The sequence below is a fragment of the Calonectris borealis genome, chromosome 14 (assembly GCF_964195595.1).
Source record: "Calonectris borealis chromosome 14, bCalBor7.hap1.2, whole genome shotgun sequence".
Taxonomy (NCBI): Eukaryota; Metazoa; Chordata; class Aves; order Procellariiformes; family Procellariidae; genus Calonectris; species Calonectris borealis.
Window position 1 is genome coordinate 10,150,184 of NC_134325.1, and position 17,608 is coordinate 10,167,791.

Genomic DNA, 17,608 nt, shown 5'->3' on the forward strand with positions numbered 1-17,608 from the left:
ACAGGTTTTTGTTCCATGGCATCAATACAAGAGAGAAACAATTAAAATGGTGTTTGGATTTACCGATTGCCACTTGTAGCTTGATCTTTTGGCAGCATAACAAATCAAAACTTGCTTTCCAAAATCAGTTTGTATTTCTACTGGTACGTTAGTCCCCTATCTTCACTGGTAAGAGAGCTTTCAGCCTTAAGCATCAGACTGAAAAATTTTCTTTGAAGCTTTCAGGAGAGCTAAAAGCATGTAACTTTTTTTTTTGAGTACAACTGGACAGCAGATCAAATGTAACAACAGCTTGTGAAAATGTCATTGTGTCATTTATAATCAATTGCCCCCGTCTCTTTTTTTTTTTCCTTTAAAGTGAATGCCAGTTCATTAAAGATGACTTGTAATAAAATTTCACTACTCTCTGAAAATCAGATTCTCATAAAGCCTTACATTTGGACATCTTCTATACCTGGCCTTTAAAAGCAGGTGCAGTCATGATTCTTACTGGTTTCAGGGAGTTTTGCTGGCAGTCAAGATTTTGTAAGAAGGACTTATCAATAGATTCATAAAGGAATCAATAGATTCATAAAGATGATTTAGAATCAATAGATTTAGAATCAATAGATTCTAAATACATACAGGTCACTCTGCTGACAGATGCAGTAACCTGTAAATACAGAAGCACACATACAAGACAGGAAAGGAGCTGCTCAGAAGCACACACACAAGACAGGAAAGGAGAAGTTTTCTCCATGAAGCACTGTGCGCCCTCTGAATTAATCAGAGCCACAGGTCCTTTCCTAGAGAGAAGAACCTGAGTGCTTTTTATTCAAAATAAAACACTACAAGAGGCAGAGGGAACTACCTTTTCTTCCAGAGACAACTAGTGCAAGGCAGCACTGGTTTTCTCTTTTAGCCAGTAGTTCAGGAGTTAAAACCTTCAACCAGGACAGCAGCAGTTCAATCTTCTCTGATCTCCCCAGAGAGCTATCTAACCACTTGCCAGCTCGGTGTGATTATTTTCAGTCCCCCTTTTCAGAGCGATTCCACTTTCTGTGGAGCAATTAAATGTACGCTAAATTGTAGTGATACCAAGTCTCTCTAGTCTTGTGTTTAGGGCAAATTCCTTGGAAGAATGACCTGCATTTGCAGTAACCCACTCCAATGGATGTTCATGCGTTTTAAACCGTGGACTTCACTCTTTATGGCTGTGTCCAATCTTCTAGATTATAATCACAGTAACTCTTTTTTCTTTCTTTTGCAAGATGATATTTATTGTTTTCATTTAAGAAGTGCTGCTTTGGCTGAAGGAATAAAGGCACCTTCACAGAGCCTGCAAATCAGGTGTCAGGGCACTTTATTGGGAAACAATACAGAATCAGAGAATGGTTGAGGTTGGAATGGACCTCTGGAGGTCATCCTGTCCAACCCCCTGATCAAACAGGGTCACCTAAAGCCAGCTGCTCAGGACCCTATCCTAGGTATCTCCAAGGACGGAGACTCTACAACCTCCCTGGGCAACCGGTGCCAGTGCTTGGTCACCCTCACAGTAAAAAAAATGTTTCAGTTACCTCTGGTCCTGTCACTGGGCACCACTGAAAAGAGCCTGGCTCTACCCTCTTTGCAGCCTCCCTTCAGATATTTATATACATTGATGACATCCCCCCTGAGCTGCTGCTTCTCTAGGCTAAACAGTCCCAACTCTCTATACACACATACGGTGTCAAATCTTCTTAAGGAGAAAAGATAGTTCTCCACACCTGCCCCCTGTACCCTAGAGTATTCTAATCTTTGAAATCATTCATTAAAGAAAGGTCATCTTCTGTGGTGAACCATCTCTTAAAGCACTGCTTAAAAACACTGCATAGATGACTGAGTAGGTGAAACACGCACAAATTGACTTGGGCTCTGCACTGTCAAATCTGAGGTGAATCTTTGGCAAATGTGAATTTTAGGTCCACCAGGGTTAAGTGGCATCTCAAAATAGGATTTTCAAGGTGTATATTTCAGGCTCAAAGTGTCTGGGAGGCCCCTGTACTTATGATCACACTACGATTTTTAAATACTAACCCTCACAGTTTTCCAAAAGATGCTAAGACCATTACAGATCTAGCTCCTTGAAGAACAGACCTGTTCATGGCACACGGTGTGTGTGCATGTGCATGCCATCCTGCATTGACAAAAAAAAAATCCATATGCAATCTGGATACTATTACTTTGTGGATGTCATCTCTTATAAGCAAGTTAGATGTAAAAATTTGCATGGGCATAATGAGAAATTACTAACAAAATTCTAGTCTCTTGTACACCTTTATAAAGCTAGCACATTTCTATTTGATGTAGTAATTGAAATTTCATTCAAGTTTTGAAAATTGGGCTTCAAACAGACTATGAGCTAGTTAACAGGCTTAAATATACTGAAATAATTTTCAGTATTAGCCTGTAAAGAATCTACAAAGCCTGTTATTTTAGTGATTCGCTTGCAGCCAAAATGCATAGAGATAAAAATTATATAAAAAATGCATAGAGATAAAATAGTTCAGTAAACAAAGCTACAGCCAATCTATTTTTTAGCTGTCTAGCTTAGGCATAGTAATATTTGTTATACTCAACCATACCAATGTACAAAGAAGACAAAAACAAAACTCTAGCAAAAATGCTAAGATATGTCACCTATCAGATAAAGAGCAACACAGTGATTTTGGAAAAATATTTTAAATGGTAATGAAAATACACTGAAAATAGTTAAAAGAAGTTGCTCCCTTAAAAACTGTTTTTTTTTCTCCTCTGTTAATTAAACTAAGGTTGAGATATATGTAAAATATACTTTTGTAAGAAATTAGTGACAAACTATATTCCTAAAATGTTCCAGATGACAAAACCAGCCCCCAAAACACTGCTGCCCTTCCATAAATCCATGCATAAACTGAAACGTTCAAACAAAACTTCTGCTTCTGACAAGTCTTCCATCCGTTTAAAGGAAATTATTTGCACTGTTTTTCCTACCTGCATTCATTTACATCTTTTCAAATTAGGTCACACTGGACAAGATCTTCCATTGTCTGGCACCTTGTACAAGACAAGAGCAAAGTGTTTAATGCTGAGAATGTCATTTGACTCCCTCTTTGCTCCACCATATATTAAAAGATAACTACATACAATACAAAAGAATAGAATTAGGCTCCCATTGTGTCTAATTTCTTTAGTCTTTTCTCACGGATTCTTTTTCAATGAGGGTACATTCCTAAATTGAGTTCATGTTTTAGTTTTTCCATTCAGACTCATTTATCATCTTTACTTCCAGCTTGAATTCACTTCTTTTTCAATGTGTGTGGAGTTTTTAAAAAATGCATTTTCCTGCATACGTTGTTTTTCATATCAGATGATGACAATAAAAATTACCTACTTTTTTTTTTATTTAAACAAATCAGAATTAAACCCACACACCTCAGATCATGCCCAGAATTCAGAGCACTTGCACAGTTTCACAAGTATGTCTGTCTTCCTCTTTGTGCCAAGTTTTATGAGGAATAAAATTCCATAATTCTAGGAATGAACAAGAAATAGCTACAGAGAAAGGGTGTGTGTATATGTGTATAAAACATATGCTGAAGGGGCAAAAAGGGAGGAAATTGTATGGATCAAAATCTTAGATCCATTAAGCCCTAAAAATTGAATGGTTGTGTGGCAACCAGCAACATACGTGTTTCAATGACAGCTCTGCCTCAGACTCATCCAAGGGCATCAGACAAGACCCCTAACCTGCCCCTCTGCAAAGCAAGGCTCTCGCTAAAAAAACAAATCCACAAAGTACAGAGCATATTTCAGTATTATGACTAAGTGATTTTTAAATATAAATTCTGAATATTATTTAGAATTACAATAATGAGTATCATCCCAATGTAGCTAAAAAATTACCTCTAGCAACCTACTCCGCTAAATTACATTGGGCTAATAACACTAAAGTAACAGTTGTCATGGTGACCAGAAATTTAAAGAAACTCTTGGTGTTCTATTTTCAAGCACAACTCTGGTAAATGGGGGACAGAATACATTATGAATCTTCTTTCAAATATTTGTCCACAAGAAAATTATATTCCTCTAGAATATATGCATTGTGTAAGACAATTTAGCCAGTCGCGTTAAAATTCGTTTAGCATAACTATGCAGTAAGAACAACAAAGCAAGAATGATTTCCTGTATTAATAACTTATCTCTGAGACATTCTACAAATATGTACATAAATTATGAAAAAGAATTATTTTCTGCAATTTTTGAGAACTTTTCACCAAGAGTTACATGGATATTGCAGCCAACAATGGCAACAGAACACGTTTTTGTTTTAATCACTAAATTATGTCATCTATTGCATGTCTTTTTTAAAATACAGGATGCAATAAAGCGTATTACTAAAACATTTGGGGTTAAGGTATTGTTTTAAGAACATATGTGGGAGGGAGCTTCAGTTCCAACAGAATAATAATTTCTCAGAAGCACAAGCAGAAACATAATTGTACTTTCTTCAAGAGCTGGTAACATTTTGTCATCAGCCAAAATGGCAAATGGAAGTTCAAGATGTATGGGAGGAAAAAAAATCCCGTTCTGGCATAAATGAAATAAATAGGACTAAAACTCTTGCAAAAGAACTGAGTCTTGTAAGAATTCCAGCCCAACTCTTTATGTTTATAATTTCATTTTGTGATCATTCTTCGTTTTTCCTTTCACTATTATCAGTATTTTAAGTGTTAACTGAACTTTGCTAACAAGGCTGGCATTGAACAACATATAAAAAGGGCTTTTTTCCTGATCTCTGAAGATTACAATCAATTATTAAGAACTACAGCCAGCAAGACAGCACTACTTCGGCAAATCTAGAAATCTTTGTTTGTGGTCATCATCTTCTATTACACGAGAGCAAAGGCAGGCATACATTTGTGTGAGGAATTTTAATATAAAGTTACCATATAACTATAAGCAAACATGGCTAACATTTTTTTTTCTCCTGGCATCAATCCCTAAAAACAAACAAAAAATTTGTAATAAGGAAAGATTAGATAACAGGCAGGGAACTTGATAAATATGCAGATAAGTTCCAAGATTGTAACACAAGAGTTCTTGGTCTCCTAAGCATCTTACAGCATAGATTTAATTGTAACAGATTGATTCCCCACTCCTTTTAATAAAAGCTATTCATGTCAATAAGATTATACAATAAAGGTCCATTTTCTTCTTGGTACTTAAAACCAAGACCTTCCTCTGAATAAAGCAATAAGAACAGTAGGCTGGGAGTTGATGATCTCAATAAAGCTCATTTTTGGATGAACATGAGAAGAATTCTGTATAGATATTTGGCCAAAAATTGTTAGCCTCTCACAGTACTATGAAGGATTATTCTGAGTATGTTTTAGTGTAAATGTATGGCAAGTGAAAGAACATTCACATGTTATGACACATTAATAAGAGACAGAGAGAGAAAACAAGAGAGAGCACGCAGATTACCGCATCGCATCTTCTTTCAGTTAAAGGAGACAATGGGGAAGATCAAAATCAACAAGCGTACATTATTATTAACTTGGGTTATTATAGCAGCTTGGAGACTGCAGATGATTTGATATCATTGCTAGTGATATTAAATACTTCTAGAGCAGCCATTTGAGGAGATACATTCAAACAGGACAAACTGAAGCACAGATTGGTATCACAAAGGGTGGCCACGCAGGTAGTACACACCACTGCTATGAGTCAGTTTGATGGCAGGCAAAAGTGAGACAAGAAAAAGAAGAATCAAAGGTAGAGAGATGAGTAAAAGAGAGCGGGAAATATGAGAGAATTAAACATTAGGTATTTAACAAGAATGCTGAATAGTTTGGAAATTTTAGGACTTCTGTCCAAAACAATACAGTAAGTAAAGTACCAGGTTTTGTGCTTTTTTAAAGGATTCCTTTGAAACATCAAATACAATGTGCAATATTTTATTCTATCTTTCATGAGTAGAAACAAAAGAACTCGGCCATAGCCGTAACTAACACAAGCCCAGCAAAACAGAACTCTTTCACAGACACACGTGGAAGCAAACACTTATGGAATGCAAGTCTGTAGGAGCTGGCTTTTGGGGAGAAGCAGAGCTAACATGCAAATGCCCAGCCTGAACCTCACAACTTGAGATCACATGTTTTTCTTACATCAGTTTTAATAAAGGAAAACCTACAGGTTTATAGAAGTCTGACGTCTTGCATGCTACATCCAGGCCTGCATATACCACCATAACACTGATGGACATTTTGGACAGATGTACATACATAAACAGCTTTTCTCCTAAAACACATCACTCTCCTCAACCAGCCAATGCTTAATTTTTCTCCCTTGTAGTTATATTTGCATTCAGTGGATATCCTGCCTGCTCTATTTGTGCCCACTTTATCACAAACCTAATTCTGCTGCTCTTCAAGGCTTCTACCATTGTTCTTTGCTGAATTGAGCCTCAAAGTAACACAATTTGGGACTGGTGAACTGTTTGAAACAAGAAGTACTTACAAAATGGCCAAAGCCTTTCTCTGCACAGGAAACAGGACATCTCTGCACTTGTCTAGATGCCAAACAGCACTGACTCAGCTAGGAAAAGGGCAAACCTGCTGCAAGTCAAATGCTATACCATACCATTTAGCAATCTCCAAAGAAGAAAAAAACATCTGAGCTTTAAATGCTTCTCTTCCACCTCTACCGTTCCTGTCTGTGCTTCTTCACACAAATACTGTTTTTACCAACGCAAAAGAAGTTTGGCTGACCGCAGTTAGACGGACTGAAAAAGTTGCTTTATGCCTACCGGTCAGCTCCCTCATATCATATGAGCTGTGCAAAACTCTGGAGAACAGTTAGTCTGCTGGGGTCCTGCTGCACATCTCTTTTTCCACCACCCCTCACTCTCTCATCACATAAGCAAAGAAGAATGTTACCTTTCTTTCCCACGTGTGCTTCAGCACACTGGATCAGGCAACAAAAAATTTACAAGCTAACAAAGCAGAATTCTAAGTGCATCCACTCAAAAGGAGATTTGTTACACAGCTTTGGGATCCCTAAACAACCTAAGTTTTAATAATGTCTTTTTGTGTGAGCTTGTTCAACATTTCACTCACGACAAGCTTTGTGGCTACTGCCTGCCCTACTTAAAGTAATGAGCACAACAGAATTATAACTAACACAGAAGTATTATCCTGTGCTGCACACAGTAAGGGCAATATTGCCTTCCTCAATGCTTCCAAGCTCATTAGAGCCAGTAGTTATTTGTTAGTCTGCGATGTAGATATGTTACAGGCTAACAGATGCACATAAGGATGGTGAACCGCAGAGCACCCAATTTCAGCAGCAGAAAATAAATGGAGGCCTGGGAAGAGACAGTATAAGCAATACTCCACAATACTGCTTGTACTATCTACTAAGTACTGCAAAAACCTACTTCAGGATGTGATGATTACTTCAGGAGGCTGGGATATCCAGGGGAGTTATTTATTATAATCTGTATTATAACATACTATTTTGGACTGTGCTGGGGACTCCACTGTGCTAGCGCAAATATTCACAGTGAAAAGTAATCAAATTCTGAATGTTTTATCATGAGAACATGAGACTCATGACTGTTCAAAGGGTTAGAAACCACTCTACAGTACCTAAAACACGAGAAGGTCCCACTGCAAGGTGTGACAACTGCCACAGCCTGACTCAACTGCAATCTGCTGGATGTCTCCATCTGACTGATGGTCATTTTTTCTCCAGAGAAGCCAGAGTTCAGAGGCTTGGGCAGAGTGCACTGCCCTAAGTACTAAATGTGGTCTCCCATCTCTGCATGCCACACACATTGGAGGACCGGGCAAGGCCGAATATTTGCCCTCTCCTCCACATGTGTTGTGGCTCAGCAATCTCTAGTTGTCCTCTGGTTTTCTCACGGCATTAAATGTTGACAATATCAACCCTAGAAAATCCTCTATGCTATAATATGGGGTTATTACATATGTGGAGTGGCCCTTCTCACTGCAGAACCTTGCAAAGAAATGCTGAGCTCCTCTGCTAAGTTATTTTGATGTGAATTCTCAGAGCACTGCAGGCAGAAAGAAGGTCAAGGCGAGTCATACCAGTATGATATAAAAGGGGCTACTAACACCACACACTCTTGGTAGATCACTTAATTCTCCCAGTCTCAACCGGGGCCAACCATATATGAATTATATTACACTTCAGTTATACGTATATTTCTGTTGTCTTTCCAACATCTTATACTTCATATGATAGGTTATGAACACAGATGACAGACCACAGCTGAGCCCAGACATACCTGTATGACCTCCATTCCTTTAGCTACCTGCCCACAAGCCTTTGCTGGGATTCAATGTCACGCTGACTCTTGCAGAACCACTGCTAAATTCAGGTTAATGAGCTTGGTTAGACCTACGCTAACGTCCAGAGCTATTGAGGCACTTCTGTCATATCTGTGCTTTCATGCATTTCTAGTCAGAACTGGAATACCACAACCGACTAAGGTCCAGCAAAGTTGATTAATGCGGTCTCCGTGCCACTTGCTGTGTGCTCTCTTCAGACCAAGTGTCCTTGGCTTTCATGCTGTGCTACTTAAGCCTAGTATCTGTCCATGGATAATTTAAATACATCTATATAGACTCTGGAAGCGACTAATGCGATTGGCTTTAAAAATAGGTGCTACAAATCCTAAAAATTGATTATTATAGTGGAAAACATACTCTTGCAAGGTAGGGTTTTTTCCCACAATAGCCATACGTGTGCTCTCACACAAATAAGAATTTGCATATCAGGAATGGGAATTCTTTTTTCAGCAACATGATTTTCAGAATACCCTGTAACTCTGTACTCCACAGGGTGCCATATAGACAGTAAACAGTGTACATACTACCTGACAACACTCTTAATTTCCCTCAGTATCAGAAATTACTACATTTCAGTGTCAGATTACCTACTTGCTCCTGAACCATGATAAGGGATGGAGGGGTGGTGTGGTGTGGAATCTTCCTGAGCTACCATTATTTTGTATGCATACATCCATAAACATATTGTAATGTCTAACATGTTTCTGGCAGATAGTTAAACTAAGGATCAAAAATTTCACAGAAATCAGGATCATGATTCGTTTCTAACTGGAGTTTCTTTTAAAATCCCAACCCTAATTTATTTCTTTCAGCTACTTAACATTCATTTTCTCTGTCTTTTTAATTTTTAAAACCCATAGTTATAAAAAATTTAGATTGAAATCATTCAGGAGAGTCATTTCAAAAGAGACAGAAGAACAGACACATTTCTGCCATTGATGTCGTCATAGTTACAGAAGATTTATTCTTCCTCTAAATTAGTTTACAATTAAAAAAAAAGATTGTCCGTACAGACAGTGCTAAACTGATTTAACCAAATTACAAATATAATTGTATGGACCTTGATTTCCTTAAAGTCATTATTTCGGCAAATCCACAACATATATATTTCTAAAATGTGATATATAATAACATATAGCATAAATATATTTTAAATTGCTAAACTTTTGCCTGGAATGGTGTTCATACCTTTTCATTAATATCAGACAACCTAATACAGGGTAAAATGTACTGCTTACTGCTTTAGTTATTAAAACATTTGGTTAAAGTAAGTGAATAAAATCACATCTGGATTGCTTTTGGAATTGGCAAGGAACTAAGAAGCCTTTCACATCTTGGTTGCTGGTTCAATTCAGTAAGTACCCATCATGTTTATTTTAAAGATTTATTTTTTCTAACGAGCTGCAAGAAAGCAGTTCTGCCTCCACCCACTTCCCCATCCCCAGAGCTCCTGTTTGTTGAAAGGATCAGATGTATCACCAAGGCTGAAAGAAAGTTGAGCATTAACTGTCTCTGTGAATGGTCCTACCAGAACAGGTCTCAAATGCACTAAAAGGAAGATTGTCCCTTGGTCCCATTTGTCTCACCAAGCCATTGCGGAATAACAGTGGACGTATTTACCCTGCCTGACATGCACGTTTCCCAGCAGAGAACAGCCCAGTAAAGGAGGGTCCATGGGCTTTTGGCTGGTACACACTGCTTGCCTAAATTGAGTATTTCACCACTAGAGCTCAACAATTTCATCTACTTACTGATCTTTATCAGATGGTTCTGAGCTTTCAAAAAGAGCAGTTCTTATTTTCTTCCTATCTTAGCCAGATCTTATGATAAAACTGAAATTTAACATAAAACGGTTATTCTTTTAGCAGTAAAACACTTGCTATCTGATGTAAATTGTAGGTGAGATTAAGGTTCCAAAGGATCTTGGGGAACTTTTAATGGATACTTAGTGGGATTTTAATAGGACTTAATTTGGGCACTCCGGTGTTTCAGGAGACATTTGAAACTTCCAACCTTCATATATTTGATAGAAATTACTCATTCTGGCCATCGTATGTAACCTACCTTCTATGGGCTCACACAACACAAGACTTCCAGGTGAGAAAGAGCTCACAGACTCTACAACTCAGGACCTACAATGCTAGGTTGAACTACAGCACTTACCCGTTAGGCCTAAGGTCAGGCAGGGGCCTGTCCAGTGGCAAGCGATCGCTCAGGTAAGCATTGTAGCCGTAATACTGGAATTGTTTAAGTGCGATACGTCTGTTTTCAGGACTGAGATCCTGGCCCCAGTGAGCAAAGAGAGATGAGTCGGTGAATGCTTCAGCAGGATTTTCTTCCAGTTTTGGTGGAGCTTCTGCAAAAGACAAAGACAAAAAGAAACAATTTTAGACCTTCATTCCAACAGGCTCTAGGGTACGTTACTTTAAGAAGCGTAACTTTAGGGAGAACACCACACAGAACAACACATGCTGCCGGCTTACAGCAGCCTGTACATCTTCACGTAACATGCCCTCAATACCTCTTGTGGCAGTGTAACTATTAGCACCTAAGGCTCAAAATTCAATATTCAAAACACAGTTAGTTAAAACCAATTATTTTTCAACACAATCAAACTAAAGGCCCGGACTAATAAATCTAAATGAATTAAATTTCAAAAGGATTCTTATCAGACAACAAGAATGTTTTTTTTTTTTGATACACAAAGATGAACTATTTAATTTCAGCCTGAACTATCTTACTAGAAAAAGATTAAAGTTTTGCAGCGGGAAAACAAAGACAAAGGAAGAGAAGAGAGAGTCTGTACAGAACACACAAAATGGCTGCTAAAGTCTGTGTGTAAAATAAGTTCTTTGAAACTACAGATTCAACAGAGAAAAAAAATTCACTGCACTTGGCATCCATGTTTAAATAGCAAACCAGTTTCAGTCACACAATAATTTTATGTTCCAGTTTACCAATCCAGCCTATTTGAATTTGTAGTCCATATTTAGGTGTGTGCAATGATGCTACTGTCACTTTGTCATATTTGTGTCATTATAAAATGCTTTTGTTCCACGAGGCCACATCTCTGGCTGCTATAACAAATACAGAAGGTAGGAAATGATATACTCAGAACTTAATTTAAGAAGAGTACCAGTACAATGAAATCACAGCATTCATTCTCAATATTTAGTTGCTCAAGAAGTCTGTTCAAGGTAGCTTGTAAGGCTCTCCGTAACAGCACGATCTCACCCCTCCAACCAGCCCTTCAGCCTTTACCCAGGTGACCACACAATCTAACCCAGAGAGCCTCCTCTCTCTGTAAACACTTTGTGATATACAGTACACTAATAAAGAAAGATCAAATGCCTTACTTGACCCTGATTTGTCATAATAAACTAGTGACTCACAAAGAAAAAAGCCTAAGTCCTAATTATTTACAAACGGTCTCCATAGCCATTAACAACTAACCAACTAAATAAAAATTCTCATTTCTGAAGATCTGTACTCACAAACGGTAACTGTTTGGTCACACAGCGACTTATGAAAATAAAAGCAGATCTTTGGAAAGTCTTCAAATGGCAAGAAACTTCAACTGTGTCCAAAGCCCTCCTCAGTGCCCACAGAGTCACCTACAGACCTGACAGCTGGCTTAAGCTAGCTGCACGGAAACACCTAACGAGAACAGTTTATGTGCTAGTACTACATACCACCAGAATCGCGACTCCCAAAGAATGCCAGGAAGCACATTCTTTGATCTCTTACTAAAAAGAACCCAAAATGCAAAAACATAAATTGAGAAGATTAAGTTGTTTGATTTGTTCAAGATGTTTTCCTTCTTCCCCTGACAATACTGACAGGAAACTAATGACACTTGCTTCCCTGCATTACATTCCAACCTCTGTAAATATGTAATGTTTCTTTACTTGTCGAAGCACTGCCTCCCAGCCTGAATCTCGGAATCTGCTCCAGTTCTTCAAAGATGAAAGACATGCTAAACCCTCAGTCAAACGAGGAAACTACTCTGACAGGCCCTGCTACCACACAGACAAATGTGACAGAGTGGAGCTTGTGAGTTGGCATACAACTCTGCAATGGAAATTAAGCAAGCTTGATAAATTCAGATCATTTTAGATGGTTCTAACTTGAGAAAGGCAGAATAGTTTTTAAATACCAGTCCAAAAATCACAGCAATGGGGAAAGTCACAGGTATCTCTCTCTGTTGTTTGATAACTATGTGATCGCCACAAAAAACAATTTGTATTTACGCAAAGAATCTCACAAACTATCTTCACATCATAAGAGATATTTAGATCAGGTACATTCTGATGCTGGCCAGTAGAAATTAATGTTGCTTGGGACTTTTCAAGAAGATGTACATTCATGTTAATCAAGAAAAGTATGCAACTATTTGTTCAACCTGTTGTGTGTTACATTAATCTGGATTTCTCCAAATGAAGCACACTTTCCCTGAAGGTTTTATCTTTTATATTTATTATTACACTTATGGCAGAAGACTGTAGGATCCACTCACATGCAAACAGCCCACCAATGCATGAAGACATCTGAATAAAAATAAGACTCACAGTAAGAATAGTGCATGCATATGTATTTGAAACTATGGGCATTTCCAAGAATAATTTTCCATGGATGAAGAGCCATCTCAGAAACAACTGCCTTCACAGAATCACACTCACACAGGCATCTATTGAATTTTATCTAATGATTTTGTGGGCAAGAGTATTTCCTAAAGTGATCTATGAATCTCTTGCTGTTTTCTGATTGAAAAAGCACTCAGTAATCCAGGTTGTATCGGCCAGACTAAGATTTTCCAGCAATGGATATCTGTGAATTTAGTTTACAAGCTCTAATAAACCACTTGTCAAACGCAGCCACTTTTTGATACTAAGCAAACATGTTATTTCAATACGTTGTTCTACAGGAAAAAAGCATTAGCGAGAACTTTCAATTACAATTCCAATCAATGGAATTAAGCACACATCTCTGATGACAAAGTCTTTTTCCCCTTTATTTGGCTGAAAACCCTTGGGGGAAGCGACTTTATTCAGGCAGTCTCTCACAAGAAATAAAAACAATTATTACAAGACCATCAGTTGCCTTTCGACTAGTCAACAAGCGTATTTGATGCCTTACTCTCTGAAAACAGATCTTTGCCTGAAGTCTCACAGCCAGTTCTTCTTACCGCTTGCTTCTACACGCGCAGAATGACCATGGGAAGCTAAGGCTCAAAGGTGAGCCAGTAAGTAGTACTGCCTGAAGCAATACTAAGGTAGGCACATTTATCTGCTCAGTTATTACTGAAAAAGAAAGATCAGTTCCATTTTTCCTGTGGGAAGAAAGCTTACTACCCGCAGCACATTGCTGCAAATGTTAACACGGGGTCTCCTCTACATTAACTTTTCACACCATGCAAAGAGCAGCACTGTACACAGACATGAGGCTGGTATGAACCCTTGGCAGACTGACACTTTGACATTAAATCAATTGGTACTAGAGATAAATCACACAGATGTCAGCTGGCTGTACACCTGGGCTGAGGAAGTCTCCTTCCAGAAGCCTGGCTGCATCATGGCATCAGCATGGTGTTTACCTGAGTCAAAAAACCTCACGGCTTGTTTTCCATAAGCATCTGTGTGTCTTTAGCTCATACTTTCTGAAGCATGTTTACTAGTTATGCAATTAATATTAATATAAAATCTATCACTTCATCCGATCTCACTGACTGCAGCCTCCAAGATGGAAATTCACTCTCCTCTTTCTATTGCTCATTATATAGAGTAAGTCAGAGACACCAAATCAGAAGACATCGCTGAAATTCAGATTGTACATAACATGAAATCAATTCTCTTCTAGTAATAAAAGATATTTTTATTAGTAATTGAAGCTTGAATGAACTTGCATTAACACTGCCCTTGTAATGAAATGCACGCACAGAGGTTTCAATAGTGTATTGGGTACAAATAGCAAGGTTTGGGTAGCAGAGGGACTGCAGGAGTGGCCTCTGTGGGAGAATGTCAGGTGCTGCCCTGTGCCAGACACAGCCACTTCCCCTACAGACTCACTGCTGGCCAAAGCTGAGCCCATTGGTGAAATTGGTGGCTGAATTTCTGTGAAAAAATATTTAGAAAAGGGCAGCAAATGACAAGGAAGAGGGAACAAGGGTACAAGGGAGCAGCAAAGAGAACAACAGAGGAAACAAGGAAGTGAAAGAAGACCAAGATCAGGAGAGTAGGAGGTGCCCCATGTTGTCTTCGTTTCCTAATACCCAAGTTAGTAATTAAATATTTGTGCTGATTGGTAATAAATTAAATACCTGCTTTCTTCAGAGGGTGTACAACCAAGCAGCAAACAAACAGACAACAAAACGTCTATCCCTTATTATTAGGAAGGAACTGCAGACAAGCAATGTGTTAGAAGCAACAAGAAAAGACAGACCCTATTCCATCAAAAGTTACGCATTTCCTTTTACTGACCTCAACTGCTGTAGTGTACCAGTGTATCCCTTTCCTTCCTCTCCCTTCCTTCATTTGTTATCTATTTATAACCGATGCTTACTTTGTTAGTTTTTCTCAATACACATTTGTCTCTGCCAGCTTTTGTAAGGCAACTCATACAACTGGTACTCAAAGAATAATATGATAAAAAAATTGATCAGGCAGTAAGGAATTCAGGAAAGGATTTTGTTGATTACCACCAAGCATATTTATAGCATCATTTCATAACAGCTAATAATGGCACAGGAATTGTTCTGCCCATCATGAAAATGCAATTATTTCCAGGGTAGTATAGGACAACCACTTAATTTACAACAGCATTCTTAAGTTGTGAAAGGAAGGAAATGAAGACTACTATATCCAACTGTAATTGTAGTAGTCTTCAAGTATCTTAGCAAAATATAATTATTTAATTACCTTTTGCATAATGTAATTATTTAATTACATGGGGATATTTCCTACCCAACAAATGCATACCTCTGTTTCAGAACCACGAATGGCACCTCTAACAGCACTGATGCATTGGCTATGCAAAGGTTTAGCAGTGATCTTTCTTGAAAGACTGTCTTCAATTTTGTCACCAGTATAATTTTATGTTGCATCATCCTATTTCTTGCATATCTGCCGTGCAAGTGCTGACCCTGCCCATTCATACTTCCTCATCAAGATTTAAGAAAGACCATGAGAACATCAGTGGCTGCTTCAAGTTTCCAATGGCCTTAACTAACAAGTTCATGAACTCATGTAATAACATTAAGAGCTGACATTTAGCAGATTAAATGGGTAAGGAATATTGCCATATTTAATCTGATTTCAGTGGTACCTAAGGCACAATGATACTAAAGCAACTATAAGGAATAATTTTTAAAGCAATTTAGCATCTAAATCTATAATTGGCACTGTGGCTGTTTGTATTGTATCACGATCCAGCTGTGGAAGCCTTTAAGCTTTAAAATAAATCAGTTGTCCTCTCTTCCAATATGCATCTGTGGTTAACAACTACTTAGTTTACAGAAGAGGTCCTAAAGACAGCCCTGAACAGTAAGAGTTCAGCACTTCACAAGTCAGTACACTGCACGTGCTTTATCCTCCTCTGGGCTGCTTAATCTGGACCATCAACTGCTGCCAGTAATATAATTTTTTCCCCTCTTCTATTTTTTCTCTTATTTATTTTCCCAAGCTGTACATTGCATAACTTTTCTCCAATTTATGACTGATGCTAAATTGACTCTGTTGTGATGTTTTTCATTATTTCTCATGCCTGTCTCTCCTTGAAGTTTCATCATATAAGAACAGCCTCCTTAGCTATTATTAACCATTTCTACAAACAGTACTGCAAGGCCTTGAAGTAAAGAATCCGGATCAAAATATGCAACAGAAAATGGCAGCAGAAAGGCCCATCCCTAATGACAACTGGGAAATTCTGGTAACCCAGTTACACTATGGTAAATAAATGAATATGGTTCTGCATAACAAACTAGTAAGCTTTGTAAACAAACTCACTCACATGTGTATTGCATACCTCAAAAAGGAAACTCTCTTCAGACCAACACTGCTGAGAACGATGGGACTAACAAAACAGCCAGTTTCAACAGAAAAGCACACTGACATCATTAGCTCTATGTCCATAAAAACCTTTCAAGCTCAGTAAGAAATATTCCTTTTTTTTTCAGCTTCATTCAGATTTCAACTTTTCTTCCTAAGAAAGATTACCATGAACAGGTTTACAATTAAGAGAAAGGATCAAGCCAGAAAAGGGCTGCAAAAACAGTTGCAGAGACAGATTCAGACATGTTGCTTGTTGTTAATAGTCCATAAGATTTGTTTTGGTTCTACCCCTCATTTGACTGCAGGCCTACTCACAGAAGCAGCAGTGTTTCATATCAAAGCTTTACCATTGTGAAGATGGGTTCCATGGTATCAGAAGTGCTTTACAAAATCTGCAGTGTAACCTTACATCCTGATTTCAGTAAGTGCCAGTAACAAGAAGGGATAGACAGTAAGTCAGCAAAAATATCCTATCTGCAAAAATATCTGTATATCAGCTAAAGACATGCAGAAAGCATCAATAATTGAGCAAAACTAGACACACTGAGGTTAACAGGTTGCTCACAAAAGACAAGTGAGTGAGAAATGATGCCAGGATGTAGGCAGAAAGAGCACATGCTCTTCTGAGTTCTCCAGTGCTTGAGGTTTACCAGCCTAGAAAGGAAGGAGCATGCAATGATTAAAGAGGTAATGCAGTATCCATGCCTTACCTAACAAGGAGGACTCATGATATGAATCTAAGTAGACTATCATTAAAGACAAAATAAACCTCAGCTCTCTTTGATGTTCAGCAGCCAGATTTTTGGGAAGTCAGGGTAAACTAGCAAATGCTTTTATGAAAGAGTACCATAGTTTGAAGAAACTGAAGGAACTGAGTTTCTCACACAACCTCAGCAGCCTTCAGATTCTTGAGACAATCATGACGAAGCTCACAGCAACTTTATGTTTTAGATTGTCTCTGCTGGAACTTTGAGAATTGTTTCAGGATTTTAAGTACCGACTTTTTCATAGGCCTAATGGCCTCAGACTCTGACACCCAGCACTCAAAAAAATCTATATTCGACTTCCTGCAGGCAGTAGCATTTCAGCTTTCTGTGGAAGGAAGAATCCTTTCACCCTTTTCCTTGATATAGTTTTTAGAAGCATGAACACTTTATCTACATTTTGTCACACAGGAAGATACACAGA

At 38.1% G+C, this 17,608-nt stretch overlaps 1 protein-coding gene across 5 annotated transcripts in view; it reads right to left on the reverse strand.

The window, feature by feature from the left end:
• GALNT18 (polypeptide N-acetylgalactosaminyltransferase 18) overlaps positions 1 to 17,608 on the reverse strand; it is a 297,690-nt gene that overhangs the window by 141,457 nt on the left and 138,625 nt on the right. For all 5 annotated transcript variants that reach the window (XM_075163173.1, XM_075163172.1, XM_075163171.1 and 2 more), the window contains one exon: positions 10,539 to 10,731. In XM_075163173.1, the coding sequence (XP_075019274.1) occupies positions 10,539 to 10,731 (193 nt within the window). The remainder of the gene's footprint in view (positions 1 to 10,538; positions 10,732 to 17,608) is intronic.